Source organism: Microcaecilia unicolor, chromosome 1 (assembly GCF_901765095.1).
Source record: "Microcaecilia unicolor chromosome 1, aMicUni1.1, whole genome shotgun sequence".
Lineage (NCBI taxonomy): Eukaryota > Metazoa > Chordata > Amphibia > Gymnophiona > Siphonopidae > Microcaecilia > Microcaecilia unicolor.
In genome coordinates, this window is record NC_044031.1 from 384310097 (window position 1) to 384333752 (window position 23656).

General features: G+C 45.6%; 1 protein-coding gene across 1 annotated transcript in view; it reads right to left on the reverse strand.

Moving 5' to 3' along the window:
• ADSL (adenylosuccinate lyase) overlaps positions 1-23656 on the reverse strand; it is a 163636-nt gene that overhangs the window by 41757 nt on the left and 98223 nt on the right. Inside the window, exon 6 of the mRNA XM_030210566.1 lies at positions 7044-7090. Coding sequence (XP_030066426.1) covers positions 7044-7090 — 47 coding nt within the window. The remainder of the gene's footprint in view (positions 1-7043; positions 7091-23656) is intronic.

The window sequence follows — 23656 nt, forward strand, 5'->3', positions numbered from 1 at the left end:
CTGATCAGAACCTAACCATAACACAAACTAGATGGACAGAAACACCATGGACCAACCATTACAAGCTAAACCTATCCCTAAAATTGTGAAAAAGGGGCTCTCTCCACACACGAGAACACACAACTTATACCACGAGAGGCCAAATAGACTCGGTTACTTTCTGGCAACAGATATACAACAACGATTGAACAGCACAAACGGAATCCATATATTACTTCTCAGAATGGGACAAAAAATGCAGACACATACTAGACGAAATAGCACCCTTACAAATAAGAACTTCACGTAGACATAACTCGACACCGTGGTTCAACGAAGAACTGAAAAACCTAAAAACACAATCAAGGAAACTGGAACGTGCATGGAAAAAAACAAAAGACAAACACACACTCAACACATGGAAACAACTACAAAGGAAATACAAATACGCAATAAGACAGACCAAAAGGTTGTACTACAAAACTAAAATTGGGCCAGACTACAAAAACATGAAGAAACTATACCATTTCATGAACAAACTACTAAACACAACACCGGTCACCACAACAACACTGACATTCTATCTGCAGACAACCTTTCTAAATATTTCCATGAAAAAATCGTAAACCTACGCAAAACCCTACCCCAGAATAACATGGACATAGAAAACTTCATTAATGATCTAGACCCAACCCCTGGTGAATACCCTGCTGACCAAATATGGTCCAATTTTGCTTTCCTCAGCACCGACACAGTTACCCAAGCAATAAAACAATACTCTCTTGTCAACTGGACACCTGCCCCCAGCTACCTAATACGATCTGCCCCCCACCGCTTCATAATAGATCTTACATCCCACTTAAACTTCATGCTTCAACAGGGTATCTACCCTAAAGAAAAAGGCAACATCCTGCTCACCCTAATACCTAAAGACACCAAGTAAAAAAAGAATGACATTACCAACTACCGCCCAGTAGTATCTATCCCATTAGTAGTCAAACTAATGGAAGGACTGGGGACAAAACAACTCAATGACTACATACACAAATTCACTATACTACGAGTCACAATCAGGATTTCGACCCCTACCCAGCACCGAAACAGTACTACTCACTCTCCTAAACAAATTCAAACAGGAAATAGCAATAGGCAAGCGCATTCACCTCCTCCACTTTGACATTTCAAGTGTGTTTGACACGGTTAACCATAACATATTGCTAAGACTCCTAGAATACTTCGGAATCAGTGGTGGCACTCTCAATTGGATTAAGGATTTCCTAACCACAAGAACATATCAAGTGAAATCAGAAACAAACATATTGTCACCGTGGAAACCAGGCTGCGGAGTACCACAAGGATCACCATTATCACCGATCCTTTTCAACCGCATGATGACTCCACTAGCCAAGACCTTAACCCATTTATCTACACTGATGACATCACATTATACATCCCCTTCAAACATTATCTGGCAGAAATCACCAACAAAATCAAGCTAAGCTTAAACATCATAAACTCATGGGCAAATGGATTCCAACTAAAACTCAATACTGAAAAAAAACACACTGTCTCATCATCTCATCCCAATACAATACATACAAACAAACCCACAAACATTAACACCCCAGGATACACCCTCCCTATCTCAGACAGTCTGAAAATTCTCGGAGTAACAATCGACCGTAACCTATCACTAGATACCCAAGCGAATCCCACCTTAAAGAAAATGTTTTTCTCAATGTGGAAACTGAAACTCATGAAACCATTCTTCCCCGAGGGAAATATTTCGTAACATGGTACAGTCAATGGTACTAAGCCACGCAGATTACTGTAATGGAATCTATGCGGGATGCAAGGATCAAATCATAAAGCTTCAGACCGCCCAAAACACAGCAGCCAGGCTTGTATTTGGAAAAACACGTTTTGACAGCGCCAAACCACTCCGAGAAAAACTGCACTGGCTACCAATCAAAGAATGTATCACTTTCAAAATCTGCACAACTGTCCATAAAATTATCTACGGCGAGGCACCGGGATACATGACAGACCTTATCGACCTGCCAACCAGAAACACCACAAAATCTGAACGATCATACCTAAACCTCCACTACCCAAGCAGCAAAGGACTCAATACAAATCCACCTATGCATCCTGCGTTTCCTACCTAAGCGCACAACTATGGAACGCATTACCAAAAGCAGTAAAAACTACGCTTGACCACCTAAATTTTAGGAAAGCACTAAAGACAGACCTGTTCAGAAGAGCATACCCCACCGACCCAACGTAAAAATACCTGGACACTTGCGACACAATGTAACCAAAGACCGTAACGGACATTACCGGACTCTTCTTCCCCCTTTCCCTCCCTAAGTTCCCCCCCAATTGTACCTACCATACATGTAACCTCATTCTACCACAATATCACTTTGAATTCATTCATACTATGTATTTGTTCAGACCGGAATCGGCTAACACTGTTAACGATTATATGTAAGCCACACTGAGCCTGCAAAAAGGTGGAAAAATGTGGGATACAAATGTAACAAATAATAATAATAAAATGTATTAGTCCAATAAAATGGTGGTATTTTATTTTCTATATCTGTTTTATTTCTATTTGTTAATTTGTAAAGTGGTGATTGGTATTTGTTAGTTTTTTCAATTTTACATCTGCTGTCTTTATATTTTGCACAGTACTAGGGGACATTTTCTGTTTCTGTGGTGTTGCATTGTATGCAGAGTCTAGCATCTTGGGGGTATAGTTTAATTTTTGTCTAAATAGAAAGTTTATGATTACTTATTCTATAGTGGATTAGGGTGTATCTGTGTTTGTGAAAAAGACATGGCTTTCAGTTGGCATTGACTGTGCAGGATCGATGATCTGTACTATTCTGTCTGGTTTCGTTTTACAATAGGTGAATTGATGTTCTAGTGCTCACTGCAGTGTTTAAGATGCTTTTCTTTTCCTTGTAGAAATTACTGCTTATGGTATGGTAGAATTGCTCTATAGGTCCTGAGTGTTTTGTATTCTCAGTATGACTAGTACTGGATTTTGGAGAAGGGGTGTTAAAAAATGACCAGCCCCGGGTGTCAACTACCCTAGGTACGCCACTGTTAACCGGCTATGTGAATATTCAGCGCTGGCCGGTTAAGTTAGTGGCAGGCAAAGATAGGACTGCTATTTATGTAGTCCGATTTGCCTGCTAAACTTAGCCGGCCAGTGCTTGAATAGTCATTCAGAATATAGCTGGCTAGCTGCTATGCACCAAGTGCTAATATTCAGCGGAGATAACCGGTTATTTTGTCCCCTTTTTTACTGGGGTCCAGACTGTGACTTTTGTTGGCATTGCTGGAGGGCCAGAGGGTGTTGAGGCAGGGCCTGTTAATGAGGACTGGCAGAAGGAGTGTACCTACATCTTTGAGAGTAGTAAAAACTCCTTTGGGACCTTCCAGCACACCTGAAAGTGGTGGAGGATGCAGAAGGTTGCTGGGAGAGAGACTGGATGTTTCTTAATAAGGTCAGCAACCTCCTCCACCTTGTCCACAAAAAGATTGTCACCCCGGCAGGAAACGTCTGCTAATCTCTCCTGAACCGTAGGTTCAAGGTCAAAAATGTGCAACTATGAGAGTCTATGCATCCCCACACCTAAAGCAGAGAGTCTGGATGCAAAAGTATCATATGCACCCTTGGCCAGATACTTCCAACACGCCTTCTGCTTTTTGACCAGTTGGTGAAGCTCATCTGATGGGAAAGAGTCTGAAAAGGCAAGCACACTGTGAACCAAAGACTGTAAGTAAATGCTTGTGTACAGCTGGTAGTCCTGGAAGCAGGAAGTGAGCATTGAGGCCTGATAAATTTTCCTCACAAAAAAATCCAAAGTCTGGGCCTCTCTGCTTGGGGGCACCGGGGTATGAGACCTGGCCTTTTTGAGAGCAGATTCGACCACCAGAGAGTGGTGAGGTAACTGGGCCTTTTCAAATACAAGGCCCTTTGGATTCGGTACATGGAATCCATCTTCTTGGGTACCACTAGCACAGAGAGAGGGGTTTCCTAGTTCTTCATGTGTGCATCCCAAAGAACTCGGTGCATAGGGACAGTCATAGCATCTCTGGGCAGAGAATCAAACTCTAGAACCTGTAACAACTCAGCCCAAGGCTCATTCTCTAATTCCAACTTAAAGGGAATGGCATCTACCATGCTGTTGACAAAACGGGTGAAGAAAATGGGTTCAGGTGGAGATTTCCTCCTCTCATCGGGCAGAAAGGGATCTGAGGTTATGCCACAAGACCCCTCCTCCGAGCAGCAGTCTAGCTCACCCCCAGACTTCCATTACCAGTCCATATCAGGCTCAGCAAAATAGTCTTCACGAAATGTCCAAGTCTGTGCCTGCCTCAGTTGGCTAATTTGATGTCCAGGCCTCAGGGTCAGGCGCTGAGGTGCATGCTCACCTCTGAACCTTGAGGGCGCTTCCTCCCTCGACATCGAATGTTGCAGTGCATGGGGCAGTACCAACACCAAATGCCCCTCGAAACAAGGTCAGGAACTACTCCACAGGCGCAATGTGGGCTCAAGGTCAGAGTGGCTGAGTGCTATGGCTGACGCAAGCACCCTCAATGCCTGAAACTTCGAAGCTGAAGCAAACCTGCCTGCGCCTCTCTCAGCATGTTCCAAAACCAGACATCAAGGGCTGGCATCGGTAAGGCTGGGAGGACCAATGTCAGTGTGGAGTCAGTCTGCTGAGTTGCAGGTTCTCAATCGGAAGCAGGGTCCCTGCTGCGTGGGGGCTAAAGTGAAAGCACCAGAATAACCGAGGGGGAACAGTCCTCTTGGTGCAGACACCTTGGATGCCGGTAATGCTGATGCCCTGGAGCTTCCAACACCATGCGTTGAAGGGGACCAATGCTGATGCTTCTTGGCCTTTGCCCAATTCTGGATATCAGCATTCCTCAGTGCTGATGAGGACAACATCAAATCCCCACGTGTCCTCAGCAATGGGTCCAATGTAGATCGGTCCTGAGGCCTGCCACTAGCACCCAACATCAAGGGACACCTCCTTGATGCCAGTGCACTCTCAGTGTTAGACACAGCCCTGGCAGACATCAAGGTCAGTGCTTCTGATGCTGATGGACCGGACAAGGAGGAGCTAAAAAGTTCCTTCTGATGGGTCTGACACACTTTCTGTGTTCTTTTCTGCATTTGTAAACAAGGAACACAGCTGGATCATGGTCAGGCCCCAGACACCCTACACACCAATTGTGTGTGTCCATGAGCTCGGTGTTCCAGCCTAAGAGGGCCTCAGAAGCAATGAAAAAAGAAAGAAAACTTAAAAGTGCAGAAAAAAGCTAAAAGGAGACAGAAAAAAAAAACTATGAAAGAAAATTTCATAAAGACCCACATGGGAAGGAACAAACTTTTCAGAAAGAAGCACTGAGGGGGAGATCCACTAGATGCGACCTCCCTGGTCTGTGGAAAAAACTAGACTGAGGGTCCCTTACTCACACATGCGCGGTGGGACCGCTGCCAAAGGCTTCTTTATAGTGTGTGTTGGGCAGGGTCCACACGGGCTCCATCGGGATGACATCATCTAAGTGTAAAGATATATTTGTCCTGCTTGTCCTTGGAGAAACAATTAATACATTGAGAATAAAATACTTTTTTTCCAACTTTGTTGTCTGAGCATTTTATTTTTTTCATTCACTTTGATCCCATTGTCTCTGCTGCTTTTCTGTTTTTTTCCCCCGTGTTTGCCATTTCTTCTCTCTTCATGTTCACCATCCATCTTCCCTCTACATCTCTATCCATTCTATCCAGCATCTTCCCTCTGTGTCCCTGTCCTCCCATCATACTCAGCATCTTCCCTCTATATCCTTATTTTGCCCTGCCCAGTATTTCCCTTCAGTGTTCCTATCCCTCCTCCTGGATTCAGCATCTCTTCTCTGTCTTTATCACCCCAGCCCCCCATGTTTAGGTTCTTCAGTCTCTCTTCCCTTCCTCCCACACCCCCCCCACCTTGGGGCCAGCATCTCTCTCTCTCTCTCTGCTCCCTCCACCCAGCTTCAGCATATCTTCCACGCCCTCCCTCAATCTGGTCTCGTTCTCTCCCCCATACCCCATTGCAGGTCTGGCACATCTTCTTTCCTCCCATCCTCACTCCCCACCATGGGCCTGGCATCTCCCTCCCCCCACCGCGATCCTACAAAACTCACATGTCACTGGCAGTAGCAGCCCTGAAAACAAGTTGCCTCCGGCCAGCAGGGCCTTCTCTCTGTTGTGTCCTGCCATCTCTAATGCAACTTCCTATGGGCGGGACAGGCCAGAGGAAAGGCTCTGCTGACCAGAAACAGCATTTTTATTTATTTATTTATTTATTTGCTGCATTTGTATCCCACATTTTCCCACCTATTTGCAGGCTCATTATGGCTTACATTTTTCAGATCTGCTGCTGCTAGTGATGCACTGAGTTTAGAGGACTGCGAGAGGCAGGGGGAGGGAAAGATGCCAGACTCACGGAGGTGGGGGAGGGAAGGAAAAAGAGAGAGACCTGGGGGTTTGGGAGCAGAGAACCTGAGAGGAAGGCACCGGTCAAATAGTAGACAGTCTTGGGCTTTTTGCAGAGCTTGCTCAATAGTAGCTATAACCCATGGGGTAGGAGCATAGCAATATAAACAAAATTTGTTTTGGGCCTTCACATTTTTCTGTAAGCCACCCTCTTCCTGTGCTCCTCCCACTGGTGGTCTGTTCATATTTCTTTCTGCAGGTTGAGCAGAGACAGGAACTCTCCTGCAAATGGCCAGGGAGAGTTACTATGAGTTTGACCCTGCTGGCCTTCAGTTTGACCTTGGATGAGACTAAAAAGCAAGTGTCACATTAAACTTTCTGCACATTCCTCTTTCAAGGCTCTCCTTTGTCATACTGCTAGCTGAAACAGCAGAATCAGAACCAAGAGGAGAACTCAGAACTCCCATTAAGCAACACACAGCAATTACTCTGAACTACTGGACTGCATTCTAAAGTTTCCCTCCCCATCACACCAAATCAACTCCATCGCTATTTCCATACGTACCGCTTGAATCCTGCCATGGTGGTCACCAGTCTGTCTAGCTCCTCCACCTGCAGAAGGAAAACATACAGATCATGACATAAATTCAGCATAAGCTGTCCAGCAGTGGGGGGGGGGGGGGGGGGGGCAAGGAAGAAGTGAACTCACCCACATCCATTCCTGAAGCTAAGATCAACCCCCATCCCTATTCTAGGTGCCTTTTCAAAAATTGTTGCTTGAGAATCTTTAATGTTATCTTATTCTACTGCACACAAAGCATAAGCTGAATAGCTGAGGAGATAGAAACCCAAAGGTAAAGGGAAGGCAGTGCCTGCACACAGTGCAACACAGCAGCAGAGTTTGCCCAGGGATTTTGGATTTGAAAATAAATAAGTTAAGATGATTATGTAAGCCTCTATAAACCAAGGTTTATAAGCCTTCAGGCCCACAGTTCAGTATTTTGGATCAATTTTTCTTTATATTCAATCTAAAAACTCTACATCAAAAGTAGTAGGGAAAGATATTACAGAAACCCTGAATTTTATTTCATTAAAAAATATAAAGACCCACTCCCCTGCCTCCTTTCCCCCCTCCAATGGTTGTTAGAAATCTGAGTGGAAACTGCATTTAGAGTCTGATTGTAACTGGATTGGTCATTGGATACCTCAACAAAAACATTCACGAGAAAAACTGAAAACATTCCCATTTTCCAAGTACATTCAGTCACCTTGAATAGGCAGAAACCAGTGAGCCTCTGGTAGTGGCACTACATAAGTACATAAGTACATAAGTAGTGCCATACTGGGAAAGACCAAAGGTCCATCTAGCCCAGCATCCTGTCACCGACAGTGGCCAATCCAGGTCAAGGGCACCTGGCACGCTCCCCAAACGTAAAAACATTCCAGACAAGTTATACCTAAAAATGCGGAATTTTTCCAAGTCCATTTAATAGCGGTCTATGGACTTGTCCTTTAGGAATCTATCTAACCCCTTTTTAAACTCCGTCAAGCTAACCGCCCGTACCACGTTCTCCGGCAATGAATTCCAGAGTCTAATTACACGTTGGGTGAAGAAAAATTTTCTCCGATTCGTTTTAAATTTACCACACTGTAGCTTCAACTCATGCCCTCTAGTCCTAGTATTTTTGGATAGCGTGAACAGTCGCTTCACATCCACCCGATCCATTCCACTCATTATTTTATACACTTCTATCATATCTCCCCTCAGCCGTCTCTTCTCCAAGCTGAAAAGCCCTAGCCTTCTCAGCCTCTCTTCATAGGAAAGTCGTCCCATCCCCACTATCATTTTCGTCGCCCTTCGCTGTACCTTTTCCAATTCTACTATATCTTTTTGAGATACGGAGACCAGTACTGAACACAATACTCCAGGTGCGGTCGCACCATGGAGCGATACAACGGCATTATAACATCCGCACACCTGGACTCCATACCCTTCCTAATAACACCCAACATTCTATTCGCTTTCCTAGCCGCAGCAGCACACTGAGCAGAAGGTTTCAGCGTATCATCGACGACGACACCCAGATCCCTTTCTTGATCCGTAACTCCTAACGCGGAACCTTGCAAGACGTAGCTATAATTCGGGTTCCTCTTACCCACATGCATCACTTTGCACTTGTCAACATTGAACTTCATCTGCCACTTGCACGCCCATTCTCCCAGTCTCGCAAGGTCCTCCTGTAATCGTTCACATTCCTCCTGCGACTTGACGACCCTGAATAATTTTGTGTCATCGGCGAATTTAATTACCTCACTAGTTATTCCCATCTCTAGGTCATTTATAAATACATTAAAAAGCAACGGACCCAGCACAGACCCCTGCGGGACCCCACTAACTACCCTCCTCCACTGAGAATACTGGCCACGCAATCCTACTCTCTGCTTCCTATCTTTCAACCAGTTCTTAATCCATAATAATACCCTACCTCCGATTCCATGACTCTGCAATTTCTTCAGGAGTCTTTCGTGCGGCACTTTGTCAAACGCCTTCTGAAAATCCAGATATACAATATCAACCGGCTCCCCATTGTCCACATGTTTGCTTACCCCCTCAAAAAAATGCATTAGATTGGTGAGGCAAGACTTCCCTTTACTAAATCCGTGCTGACTTTGTCTCATCAGTCCATGTTTTTGTATATGCTCTGCAATTTTATTCTTAATAATAGCCTCCACCATCTTGCCCGGCACCGACGTCAGACTCACCGGTCTATAATTTCCCGGATCTCCTCTGGAACCTTTCTTAAAAATCGGAGTAACATTGGCTACCCTCCAGTCTTCCGGTATTACACTCGATTTTAGGGACAGATTGCATATTTCTAACAGTAGCTCCGCAAGTTCATTTTTTAGTTCTATTAATACTCTGGGATGAATACCATCAGGTCCCGGTGATTTACTACTCTTCAGCTTGCTGAACTGACCCATTACATCCTCCAAGGTTACAGAGAATTTGTTTAGTTTCTCCGACTCCCCCGCTTCAAATATTCTTTCCGGCACCGGTGTCCCCCCCAAATCCTCCTCGGTGAAGAGGTACAGGTAAGCAACTCTAAAAGCAGTGCACTTTGCAAGACTCTGAGTATGTGATGTGGTACAATGAGAAAGGCCAGCACTTGGAAACTATAGTAAAATTACTCACTGATCCCACCCCCCTGAGGTGGGGGCTCACGCAAATAAAATGCTCAAGAGTAGAACATGCACATGGACTTTTTTCACTGAGCAATATGCACAACCACCACAGAACTCCTATGGTCCTGGGAGGTTAGGACGGCAATCTTCAGAGTTCCTCAGCCTGAGATTTTGAGGGGATGACGGATGACAGAGATGGTCACAAATCACCATGTAGGCATCACTGCACCTTTCATGCCAGTAACTGCCAATAATAAGACTGCAACAGAAAACTCACCTGCCCATGAGGTGCATTGGCACTAAACTTGATTCCTGGTACTCTCATTTAGCTCACAAAAGACAGCAATATGGGAGGAAGTGACGTCACGGACCTGAATGGCTGCCTAGGGATCTAGCTCCGACGCCACCCTCTGTAATTGAGCTATAATAGCGCTCCTCAGCTTGTCAAACGGGCTAAATTTGGCAACATAACGTTCCCCGTGGGGTGTGGAACATAAAGAGAAAGTCCCCGTCGAAACAGATGGCGACGGCTCGGAAGGAGAGTGATCGTACCGTAGAGAAGCCAGCGCTCCGGACCACGCGACGCCATGTGCTCTCATCTGCACCCGCCTCTCATTCAGACTCGGATTCAGCTCCCTCGCTGTGTGAGTCGAGTAAATCATCTGGTAAGCGGAGCCTGCCCAAAGATTTGGCGAGATTTCTATCGGAGATCCGCAAAGAAATCAAAGCATCAAAGGAGGAAATCCTGGAAAAGATGGACGTGCTGAGCGTGGATCTCCGGGAGATGGGAGGCCGCGTGGAAGACTTGGAGGTGAGAGTTGACGAGAACGCCGAAAAGTTGATTGATACTGAGACTCGTCTGGCTAAGGTACTTGCATCGCATGCTGAAATGCAACTTAAATTAGATGACTTGGAAAATCGAGGGCGCCGCAATAATTTGCGGTTTCGCGGAGTTCCGGAAGCGGGGGAACAAGAAGATGTTGGCGCCATTGTAAAGTTGCTTTGTAGCAAGCTGATAGACTCTCTGGACATTACCTTTGAACGCGCACACAGAGCATTAGGAAGACGGTCGGATAACAGACCACGAGATATAGTGGTCTGTTTTTCCACTTTCACCATAAAGGAGCAGGTGTTGCAGAAAGCGCGCCAAGTACAGCATATTGAGTATAACGACGCGCAAATTACAGTCTTCCAGGATCTGTCGGCACACACCTTGGCACTGAGGAGAGGGATGAAGCCAGCATTGGAAGCCCTAACGAAACATAAAATTCCCTACAGATGGGCTTTCCCCTTTGCCCTTTGCTTCACCACGGGAGGGCATTTGTATCGAGCCCGGTCCCTGGAGGAAGTGTGGAAGACCTTACGATCCGAGGGGCTGGTAACCACAGATGGCCCACCAGCGGAACTGGATCCGACAACGAGAGCCAAGCTGCAAAAATGGCAGCGTGTCCAGGGCAAGGTGAAAAAGACTCGGACAGGCACCTGAATTGACAGTATGATCCTGTATGGTGATCTATAGATGAGAGTCGTGTTAACCTGTTTATGTTGAACATAATTATATAATTAAGAGTGAAGGGGGAAGGAAAATATGAAAGGTATGAAAGGAGAAGTGGGAAAAGGGCGATTTATTTTCATATGGGGGAGGGTTTTGTAATACAGAGGAGAGAACATAGAGGGATGAGTAGGGGTAAGGATGGGGAGGGGGCGGAGGGAGGATTCTGGGTAGCTGATTGGGTTAATGGGTTCTTCCTTTCACATTCCTAGACGGGGGATTAAAATCCTCGCTAGTGGAATTAGGGGAGGGAGGGGGAGGGGGGGAGGGAGTATAGGGGGGGGTGGGGGGGTCTTCTATCAGGTAATGTATGTGTTACGGGGTAAAGAAGGGAGGATGAAGAGTTATACTATCTGCGGAAGGTTCAGTGAAGGAGAGATGGGGATTTGGGTATATGAGGGTCTGAGTGTTAATCTTGCTTTGTTTTATAGGAGTGATATATTGAGTAAGCTTAATGTCTGATTTCAAAGTGCTTACATATAATGTCAAAGGGCTTAATTCTCCATACAAGCGCCACGCCCTTCAGCGTGAGCTACGCTTAATGTGCCCGAAGGTGGTGTTTTTACAGGAAACGCACATGTTACCAAAGCATGAGGGCTTATTGGCTTCCAAAATGTATCCGGGAGTATACTGTGCCTCTGACGTTAAAGGGGGGAAAAAAAGAGGAGTTGCTATCCTGTTTCATAGGGATGTTCACATACAGGTTCTCCATATGAAGAGAGACACAGCGGGGCGTTTCCTCTTTCTGCATGTGCAGCTTGAGAGGGAGGAGTTTACTTTGGCCAATATTTACGCCCCTAATGAACACCAGGAAAGGTTTTTTAAGTACCTTCACAGGGAACTGCAACTTTTCTCCCGGGGGAGGGTGTTCATGGCGGGAGACTTCAATGCAACCATGCAACCTGGACTGGATAGGTCGGCTCCTCCTGCTAAAGCTGATTATAACATTTCACGGGCTTTACGGAATTTAGTAGAAGAAATGGGTCTGTGTGACTGGTGGCGACTATGTCACCCAAGAGGCAGAGACTACACTTTTTATTCTCAAGCACACCTGTCTTACTCTAGACTAGATTATGTATTCCTAGACAAGACTCTTTCGGACGGGGGAGGGGAATCCGCCATTGGCCATATTACAATTTCAGACCATGCCCCGGCATGGGTTGTCGTTCCCTCTTTAGAGGGGGAGCGAAGAGACCTCAGGTGGTCATTTAACAATTGCTTATTGCAGGATCCTCAGATTGTGGCGGGTTTCCTTCCGGTCTTGAAGGAGTACTTTGAGATCAATATGGACTCAGGGCCATCCTTGAGCACGGTATGGGATGCTTTTAAAGCGGTGGCACGAGGACATTTTATTAAGTGTGCTAGTCACAAAAACAGGACCCACAGAGAGCGCCTGCTGAAATGTATGGCGCAAATTGGAGACCTAGAAATAAAATACAGGGCATCTGGTCGGGTGGCAGACTACCGCAAGCTGCAAGATTGGAATTGACTGCGTTACATGAGGAGAGCTTGAAGTTTGTTCATGCACGATTGAAACAGGTGTACTATGAAGGGACTAACAAGCCAGGGAGGTTATTGGCTCGGAAATTAAGAAAGCTGAGAGCTGATAGACACATTGTGCGTGTGAAAGATGTGAATGGGAAAATGTTGTATAAATCTGCTCAAATTAGAGAGCGGTTTGCTCAGTTCTTTGAGTCTCTATACAGGGAGGATGCTGCCGTGCAGGTTGGGGGGATAGACCAATACTTAGCTGACAGAGGGCTGGCTGAGCTATCTGAAAAGCAGAAAAGAGAACTGGATGAGCCAGTGCAATTAAAAGAAGTGCTGCAGGTTATTAAGGCCTTGCCGACGGGCAAGGCGCCAGGCCTGGACGGCTTTACTAATGAGTTTTTCAAGAAGTTTGCGCGAGAACTGGCGCCTTGCTTGACATTGGTTATCAATTCGGTTAGAGACGGGCAGGCATTGCCAAGAACTATGTTAGATGCCTGGGTGGCGGTAATACCTAAGCCTCAGAAGGATGGCGCGGACTGTGCATCCTATCGTCCCATATCAATTTTGAACACGGATGTAAAAATCTTGGCTAAGGTGCTTGCTAATCGTCTAGGGGGGTTGTTGCCTACCTTGATCCACCCGGACCAGGTGGGATTCGTGCCGAAGAGACAGGCCATGGACAACGTGCGTCGAACCCTGGACTTGATGCACTGGGCTCGGTCGCGGGCCTGTCCGTTGGTCCTGTTGGGACTGGATGCGGAGAAGGCCTTCGATCGAGTCCACTGGGGGTTCCTGGATAGGGTGCTGCACAGATTTGGTATAGGGCCCTTATTTAGATCTTGGATCCAATCACTTTATACTCAACCACAGGCGTGTGTTAGGGTCAACGGTGGGAACTCGGGTGCGTTTTTGCTGGGGAGGGGCACCCGACAGGGATGTCCGCTGTCTCCATTGCTATTTGCCTTGACAATGGAGCCACTGGCGGCAGCCATCCGAGAGAACGTGAACATATCCGGGGTTGAGGTGAGGGGGCAGGAATATAAAATCGCGTTATTTGCGGATGACGTGTTATTGTCTCTAACTAATCCGTTAACCTCATTGCCTAATCTATTAAAGGAAATAGAGGACTATTCGCGAGTCTCAGGATATAAGCTTAATGCCAATAAGTCAGAAGGTATGGCGGTGGGAGTGCCGTTAAGAGTGTCTGAAACGCTGCAAACGTCATTTGTTTTTAAGTGGTCAACCAGATCCATACAATATCTAGGGGTGCAGATTCCTGCGGTACAGTCGGAGTTATTTTCTGTTAACTACCCGGTACTACAGAAGGCGATTTACAGTGATTTGGATAGATGGGCTCATATGGGACTGTCTTGGCTGGGCCGGATAGCGGCGATCAAAATGAACATCCTACCTCGGCTAATGTACCTTTTTCAGGTCCTCCCCTTGAGGGTGCCCCGGTCTTATTTGTCTAGTTTGCAAGATCGCCTGTTGCGCTTTATATGGAATCAGAAGAGGCCCCGTCTGGCACGGGCTATCTTGTATCGGAGTAAAAATCAAGGCGGCCTCTCAGTGCCAAATTTGTGTTGGTACTACTGGGCTGCTCAGGCTAGGTCGGCGGTAGAGTGGTTCAGGGGGGAGGACCATAAGCTCTGGGTGCATTTGGAACAATCCATGGTGGGGTCCCGCAAACTGGGCAATTTAATGTGGCTACCCAATAAATATAGAGGGCGGGTTGAGCGGTTTCCTCCGACTGTGCAGGCCACTTTTTATTATTGGGATCGTATGTTTATTGAACGGCAACCACCTGTCTCGGGTCTGGCACCTATAGCTAACAACCCGTTGTTCGGACCGAGCATTGGGAACCCTGTCCTAGAGCGCTGGGCGGAAGCCGGATTGGACATGATGGGCCAGTTGCATGTAGGAGAAGACGTGATTTCCTTTGAAACCCTGAAGGAAGACTTTCGGTTGCGGCAAAGTGATTACTATGTGTATTTTCAACTGAGACATTTCTTGAAAGGGCATGATTATGTAGCTTGTCTTAAGAGGGAAACGCACCCAATGGAAGAAGTGTGTGTGCAATATCATAGTACAAGGGGTATGATCACCTTTCTATATGCGGCTTTGGTCGCCCACCAAAAGCCTTCACTGCTACATAGGAGAAGGTGGGAGCAGGAATTAGGTTTTACTTTAACGGAAGAAAAATGGTTACAGCTGGAAAGGGGGGCTATGCGTTCAGCGAGGTCAGTGTCCATGAAAGAGAATGCAATTAAAGTTTTCTTTCGCTGGTACCTCACTCCGGCGCGTTTGCACCATATGTTTGCGCAGGTTACCGAACAGTGTTGGAGGAAGTGTGGGGCTGTGGGTACAATGGGCCACATATGGTGGACATGTCCTAAGGCAAAAGCGTACTGGAAGGCGGTGCAGGCGCGCCTTCAAAAATGGGTTGGTAGACCTGTACGGTGGCATCCACTAATATTTATATTGGGTCAGCGACCAGAAGGTCTCAGAGAACATGAATGGCTTCTGACAAGGGGAGCCTTACAGACAGCAAGAGTGAATCTGGCTCAGAGTTGGAAGTCGCCTTTGGTGCCACCACTGATACGCTGGCTTACCAAATTGCGATATGTGTGTGAGATGGAGAGATTGACTGCAGTTAAATCTAAGGTCTTGCCTAAGTGGGAGAGAATATGGCTACCATTCCTGAATGCCAAGTAGGGGGAACGTCACTGGACCGACTATAGGTGGGAGTATTACAGTATGGTATGGGGGGAGGGAGGGGGGGCGGGGGGTTACGGGGGGGGGGTTAGGTCGGGAGGGAGTAGTTTCTGTATAAACATGAAAAAGTTGAAGTTACTTGAGGATCTCAGTTAGAATTGATACGAATTGAGATCACTGTTTATTTCTGTATCAATATTACCGTTACAATTTGGAAATGTTATCAGATGTTTATATTTTGTCCTGTATCTAAATCAGTACAATAAAGACTTCTAAAAATTAAAAAAAAACAAAAGACAGCAATATGCCCTGATTCTTCTATCATCCCAGATTCTTCCTCACCTCTTCTCCCCTCCCCACCACCAGCTCTTTGTTCCTGAGCTTCCTCCTCACCTCCCCACCACCAGCTCTTCATTCCTCAGCTTCCTCACCTCCGCTCCCCACCACCACCTCTTCATTCCTCACCTTCTTCCCCTCCTCTCCCCATCACTGGCTCCTCATTCCTCACCTACTTACTCACCTCCTCTCTTCTCCCCACCACTGGATACTTCTTCTTCACCTTCTTCCTCACCTCCTCTCTCTTTCCCTACCACTAGCTCCTCATTCCTCACCTTCACCTCTTCCTCTCTTGCTCCAACTTCTCTCACCCACCTCAGATCTACTTAAGCTCCTCTTCCTCTGTTGCCCCATGTCACAGCTTTTCTTCCCCGCAGTGGTCCAATGCCCTGGATCCTCTTCCCTAGCTCTTCACTCTTTTGCTTTTTCTCACTTGCTGTCCCTTTTCTCATCATCATTTGTTCTCCTCCTTTCTTGATTATATAAATAATTCAATAAGGAAGGGGTCTAGGCCCACTTGGAAAAAAACAGTGGAGCCTTTGCACAAAATCCGACAGATATGTTTCCTGGACATGAGTGAGGAGTTCAACAAAATAAATTCACCAGAACTACTACTACTACTAATAGCATTTGTATAGCGCTACCAGACGCATGCAGCGCTGAACACTTGACATAGAGAGACAGTCCCTGCTCAAAGAGCTTACAATCTAGGTAGAACAGATAGACAAGACATAGAACGGGCAAGGGTGCTGGACAGGGTATTCGTAACTGAAGAGTCGGAAAAACTTATTGAAATATCTGTAAATCTGGAAGACGTAATGGAGCAGTTCTGCAAACTGAAGAGTAGCAAATCTCCTGGACCGGATGGTATTCACCCTAGGGTACTGATAGAACTAAAAAATTAGTTTGCGGAGCTACTGTTATTGATTTGTAATTTATCCTTAAAATCGAGCGTGGTACCGGAAGATTGGAAGGTGGCCAATGTAACGCCGATATTTAAAAAAAGGTTCCAGAGGAGACCTGGGAAATTATAAACCGGTGAGTCTGACGTCGGTGCCGGGCAAAATGGTAGAGACTATAATCAAGAACAAAATTACAGAGCACGTTCAAAAGCATGGACTAATGGGACAAAGTCAACATGGATTTAGTAAAGGGCAGTCTTGCCTCACCAATCTGCTGCATTTCTTTGAAGGGGTAAACAAACATGTGGACAAAAGTGAGCCGGTTGATATTGTGTATCTAGATTTTCAGAAGGCGTTTGATAAGGTCCCTCATGAAAGACTCCAGTGGAAATTAGAGGGACATGGGATCGGAGGTAGTGCTTTACTGTGGATTAATAACTGGTTGAAAGATGGGAAACAGAGAGTAGGACTATAAGGTCAATATTCGCAATGGAGAAGGGTAGTTAGCTGGGTCCCTCAGGGATGGGTACTGGGACCTCGGGTTTTTAACATATTCATAAATGACCTAGAGATGAGGGTAACTAGTGAGGTAATAAAATTTGCCGATGACACAAAGTTATTCAAAGTAGTCAAATCGTGGGAAGATTGTGAAAAACTACAAAAGGACCTTACAAGACTGGGAGACTGGGCGTCTAAATGGCAGATGACATTTAATGTGAACAAGTGCAAAGTGATGCATATGGGAAAGAGGAACCCAAACTGTAACTACATCATGCAAGGTTCAGCGTTGGGAGTCACGGACCGAGAAAGGGATCTAGGTGTCGTTGTTGATGATACGTTGAAAACTTCTGCTCAATGTGCTGCTGCAGCTAGGAAAGCAAATAGAATATTGGGTATCATTAGGAAAAGGATTGAAAACAAAAATAAGGATACTATTCTGCCGTTGTATCGTTCCATGGTGCGACCGCACCTCGAGTACTGTGTTCAATTCTGGTCGCTGCACCTCAAAAAAGACACAGTGGAATTGGAAAAGGTGCAGAGAAGGGCAACAACGATGATACAGGGGATGGGACGACTTCCCTATCAGGACAGGCTGAAGAGACTGGGGCTCTTCAGCCTGGAGAAAAGGCGGCTGAGGGGAGATATGATAGAGGTCTATAAGATAATGAGTGGAGAGGGAAGTGACGTCAGCCCTAGAGATGGCAGCTTGATTTCAGAGCTCTGCTGTCTCCGGAGCAAAATAGGAGCTTCCCCTGCGTTTAATTAAGAAATTCACTCACCCAAACGGCGGAGAAACCATCGGAACGATGGCAGCGAAGAAAAAGTTGGCGAAGTATAAATTCGGGGCTGATACGCCCAATACGAGTAAAGGATCGAACCTCCGGACACGCGGTGCAAAGATGGCCGCCGAGGAGAGTGAATCCGACCCAGATCCCGAAGAGCAAATGGACAGCGAAACGGAGCTGAGCAAACGGGACTTCGTACGTTGGTTCAAAGATCTTAAAACTGAATTGGTGGCGACTCGGCGAAGTATTCAAACCGCTGTAACGGAGTTGCACGAAGAAATAAAAGAGATTGGTAATCGAGTGGCGGAGAATGAGGAAAAAACGGAGGCAGCAATAGCGGAAGTGAAAGAACTTCGGGGAGCTCTTAGAGCTGAAAAACAAGTAAGAGCAGACTTGGAAATAGCGCTGGAGGATCTGGAAAATCGCACAAGACGGTGCAATTTGAGATTTAGGGGTATCCCCGAGGAAGACCAGTATAAAGATCCAGAAAAGGTAGTGAAGGAAATTTGCTTCTTTTTACTACAGCAAGACTCTAACGGGCAGCAAGAAATGGAGCCCATAGAATTGGAAAGAGCCCACAGAAGCTTAGGGCCACCAAGAGGGGGAATGCCCAGAGACATAGTGGCATGCTTCCATAAATATACTGTTAAAGAGAGAATATGGAGAAAAGCAAGAGAAATGGGGGAAGTAAACTGGCGGTCAGTTAAAGTTAAAATCTTCCAAGATCTAGCAAGGAAACGTTGCAGAAAAGAAGAGACTTTAAAGACATTACTGTTTATCTGCAAAAGGCAGGACTGCGATACCGTTGGTTATTTCCATTTGGATTACAGATTACAGTGGGAAATAATACCAAGCGTCTACACACACATCAAGGAGCGTGGAAACTATTGAGAGAGATGGGATGTACAGATGTTCCCAGAGATGAAGAGGTGAACAGGCAATCTACTAACAATTCGAGGAGGATGGAGCAGAATGGCTGGCAGAAGGCTGGGGAAAAGAAAAAGCGTACACCCCCAAGGGAGGACAGAGAGGAAGATCAGTCAGTAGCAGTTACCTGAATGAGAGCTATACAACTTCTGGATTTGAATTATTCATGTTTTGATTGAAGTTGGTGAGAGACATGGGGAAAGGAATGTTATATGTAGATGTTAAAGTGGAAGAGAACAAATGTTAATGATTAGGTTGGAAACGCAGGGGGTTAAGATTCTATGGATAAACATTGGAATGGTCAGGCTCTGGGGAAGGCTAGCTTCCTAAAGGGTAAGACTGGCACGAGACATAGTTTGCCAGTTACAAGGGGGTACTAGGGGGGGGGGGGGAGGGGGGTTGGGGTTGGGGAAGGGGGGAGTACGAATCGGATCATGGAATGTTAATGGATTAAATAACCCGGGTAAGAGAAGTATTATATTTAGGGAACTGCGGAAACTGAATTGGGATATAGTAATGTTGCAAGAGACACACATTAAACAATGTGATGAATCCCTAATCATGAACAAAGGTTTGGGAAAGGGGTACGCCCTAGCAGACTCCAGGGGAAATAAGACGGGAGGGTTGGTGATTTATGTGAAAGACCACTTGAAGTTTAACAAAGAAGCAGTCTATAAAGATAGAGAGGGAAGATGCTTAGCAATTAAAGGGAATTTGAATGGTCGAAATGTTACACTTATTAATGTATATGCTCCTAATGTGGGGCAGGGAAAATACTTTGAAGCGCTTCGGGAAGAATTGCTCCCTTTTGTGAGGGGGGGAGTGCTGATGGGGGGGGACTTTAATCATTCAGTGGGAACACTGGACCACTCCATACGGCAGAGAGGAGGGGGCGGATATAACGGGCGACAATTCCACAGATTGATGAGAGAATTGGATTTGATTGATATATGGAGACTGAAACATCCGGGCAGACGACAATTCACGCACTATGCACATGTACAGGGAACATATGCGAGAATTGATGCTATTTGGGGGAGCAGGAATGAGTGGGGGGAAGTGCGAGAAGCAGAAATTGAAAACATTCATGCCTCTGATCATGCTCCGGTATGGGTGAAGCTAGATGGGTTAGGGGAGCAGAAGGGAAGTCAAATTTGGAGATTAAATGAATCCCTCTTGGACAAGGTCGAAGACTGTCAAGAAATAAGATCCACTATTAAAGAATATCTAGAACTAAACGATACAGGGGAAGTGTCAGAGGGGATACTCTGGGATGCACTTAAAGCGGTGGTGAGGGGGGTGCTTATACGTAAAGGAACATACCTGAAAAAGAAGAGGGCAGCTCATGAGATGGAAGTAAGGCATAACTTGGCAAGACTAGAAGCACTACACCAGAGGGAGGGTAAACCCCAGCAGCTTCTGGAGCTTAAAAAGTGGAGGGGAGAGCTGCAAAAAATTCAGCTGAGAGCAATGGAGTTCCAGAGACAGTTATTACAACAGAGATTCTTTGAATTCAGCAATAAAGCGGGTGCAATGCTAGCCAGAGGGCTAAGGGATAGAAGGGTTCGAAACACGGTTACTAAAATAAAAGGGCCAAAAGACTCAATGCTTCATCAGGATGGGGAAATTAGAGAGCAATTTGTAAAATTCTATAAGACATTATATAGCAAGGAATCTAAAGCCTCCAAAGGGGAAATTAGAGAATATCTACAGAATCTGGGACTGCGGAGGGTAACGGCACAACAGAGGGAGAAAATTGAAGCTACGGTGACCTTAGAGGAAGTAGTAAAAGTTATCAAAGGGCTGAAAGGGGGGAAATCCCCTGGGACGGATGGGTTCACGGCCAAATATTATAAGCTCTTTCATCAAGAGCTAGGGCCACTACTGGTAAGATTGGGCAATGCTTGTTTTGTAGAAAAGGGTTTACCGCCAAGCATGCATGAAGCCGGAATATCGGTGCTCCTAAAACCTGGGAGAGATCCAACATTATGTGGCTCCTACCGCCCGATATCCTTGCTGAATGTAGACGTAAAAATTTTGGCCAAGCTTATGGCAGATCGATTGAGTGAGATTTTGCCTTCTCTTATTCATGAAGATCAATCTGGCTTTATACGTCAAAGACAAGTGGCAAATAACATTAGACGAACTCTTAATTTGATTTGGGGAGCGCAGACAAGGGGGGATTCCATGACACTTCTCACAATAGACGCGGAAAAGGCATTCGATAGAGTGGAATGGGATTACCTATGGGAAGTAATGTTAGAAATGGGGCTGGGAAGACCTTTTGTGGGGTGGGTGAAAGGGCTATATGAGCAGCCAGTAGCAAGAATTAAGGTCAACGGGGGATGGTCAAACATATTTAGTATACAAAGAGGAACTAGACAGGGGTGCCCCCTCTCCCCTTTATTGTTTGCTATTTCTATTGAGCCTTTAGCTCAACAAATTCGGGAGCTTAAAGACGTGAAAGGAGTTCGGATGGGAGGGCAAGAACACAAGTTAGCCCTATTTGCAGATGATCTATTATTCTATATAGGTTCCCCAGGGAATACCCTACCAGTGCTTATTAGAGAATTAAACATGTTTGGAAGAATGTCCGGGTTTAAAGTAAATTTTGACAAATCGGAACTCATGGGGATAATAGCAACAGAGCAGGAGGTGGAACAAATGAAAAGATCCGGGTTCCGTTGGACCGACAGAAGTTTTCGGTACCTAGGTATACATATTCCAAGTGATCTTAATACACTGTATCAGTTAAATTATGTACCACTAATAGCGGCAATCAGGAGAGATTTAATCCACTGGAAAAAAGGATGGTTATCGTGGTGGGGCCGCATAGCGGCGGTAAAAATGAATATATTACCAAGGTTGCTCTTCCTCTTTCAGACTCTACCAATTGCTGTCCCTAAGAGAGAGTTACAGAAAATACAAGCAGAGGTGGGGGAGTTCGTATGGGGAGGACACCCAGCTCGACTATCAAAGAAAATAATGTGGAAGACGGTAGAACAGGGAGGAAGAGGCATGCCAAATATTAGCTGGTATTATTGGGCGGCACAACTCAGGCAAATTGGGGCTTGGAGTAGTGTGGACTTGTCGCCCGTAACGAGATTTGAGCAGCTCTTTGTCCAGGAGGGAAATTTGGATGCATTGCTGTGGGGTTCGGCCCCGGATAACATGTATAGATCCTTGACCCTAAATCCATTTATTTCCCACTTACTTACAATATGGGGGAAACTTAAAAAGAACATGAGGGGTACTCAGACCCGCTCCACTTATGCCTGGATAACTCAAGAACCAGGGTTCCCTGGTGGGCGGGAGAATAATACATTTGCAAGGTGGTTTGATAAGGGGCTGATAAGATTTCGAGAACTCATGGAGGAGGGGAATCTTAAGAGCTTTGAACAGTTACAACAAGAATACAATCTTCCACAGACTGACCTATATGCATACTTACAAGTAAAGAATTACATGAGCAAGGAAAAGTGGTTTAAAGATAAAGGGTTGGAGGGCGAGAAGTTTGAAAATTTATGGGGAAGAATAGGAGAGGGTGGGAAAGGAATCACAAAGCTATATGAACATATAAGGGGCTCTGAGATGGTAAAGCTTCCTTATATGAAGGCTTGGGAACAAGATCTTAAAATGGAAATTAATGAGGGACAATGGAGGAATATTTGCAAAGAGGTGAAAAAGGCATCAGTGTGTGTCCTAATTAAAGAAAATGCCTATAAGGTCTTGAGTCGCTGGTATTTTACTCCAGACCGAATAAAAGCTATGTATCCTAATGCCTCGGATACCTGTTGGAGGTGTGAGGAGGGGAAAGGAACATATTTTCATATCTGGTGGGAATGCCCGAAGATACAGATATACTGGGAGTTAGTTACTGGTTATATATCACTAGCGGTAGGATTTCAATATTCTTGCGAACCCCAATGGTGTTTACTAGGAGTGGGAAAAAAGGGAAGGAAGAAATGGCAAAATAGAATTACACGAATGGGCCTGGCGGCAGCAAAAACAACCATTGCATTGAAATGGAAGCAGAAGCTGGGCCCTACAGGGCAAGATTGGAAGGGTAAACTTCAGTTAATGATGGGGTTGGAAAAATTAACGGATAGACGTAGGGGACACTATAACCCGAATGCAGAAGAGTGGCTACACTTAGCTGAAATATGGAAAGATGATTAAAGGAGCAATAAACTTGGGGTACAAGATGAGGACGGGGAAGGGAGGGGGGGAGGGAGAGTTGGGAAGCGGGAGGGAGGGGGATTGGGAGCTCAGGGGGGGTGGGAGGGGGGAAGGGGGGGGGAAAAAAAGAAAAAAAAAACTTGATTGTGAAATTGCTTGAATGTTGCTATTTTTGAAAATTTTTAAGGAGTATTTGACTCCAGATGTTGTTCTTTTGATGTGTTAATAAAAACTTTTATAAAAAAAAAAAAAAAAAAAAAAAAGATAATGAGTGGAATGGAACTGGTCGATGTGGAGCATCTGTTTACGCTTTCCAAAAATACTTGGACAAGGGGGTATGCGATGAAGCTGCAGTGTGGTAAATTTAAAACGAATCGGAGGAAATTTTTCTTCACTCAACGCGTAGTTAAACTCTGGAATTCGCTGCCGGAAAAGGTGGTTAAGGCGGTTAACTTAGGGTTGGATGGCTTCCTGGAGGAAAAAGGCATAGAATGTTATTGAATGGACAAGGGAATACAGTATTTCTAGGAAGGGTGGGACAAATTGCTTGTTCTTTTGGCCGCTGTCGGTGACAGGGTGCTGGGCTCGATGGACCCTTGGTCTGTCC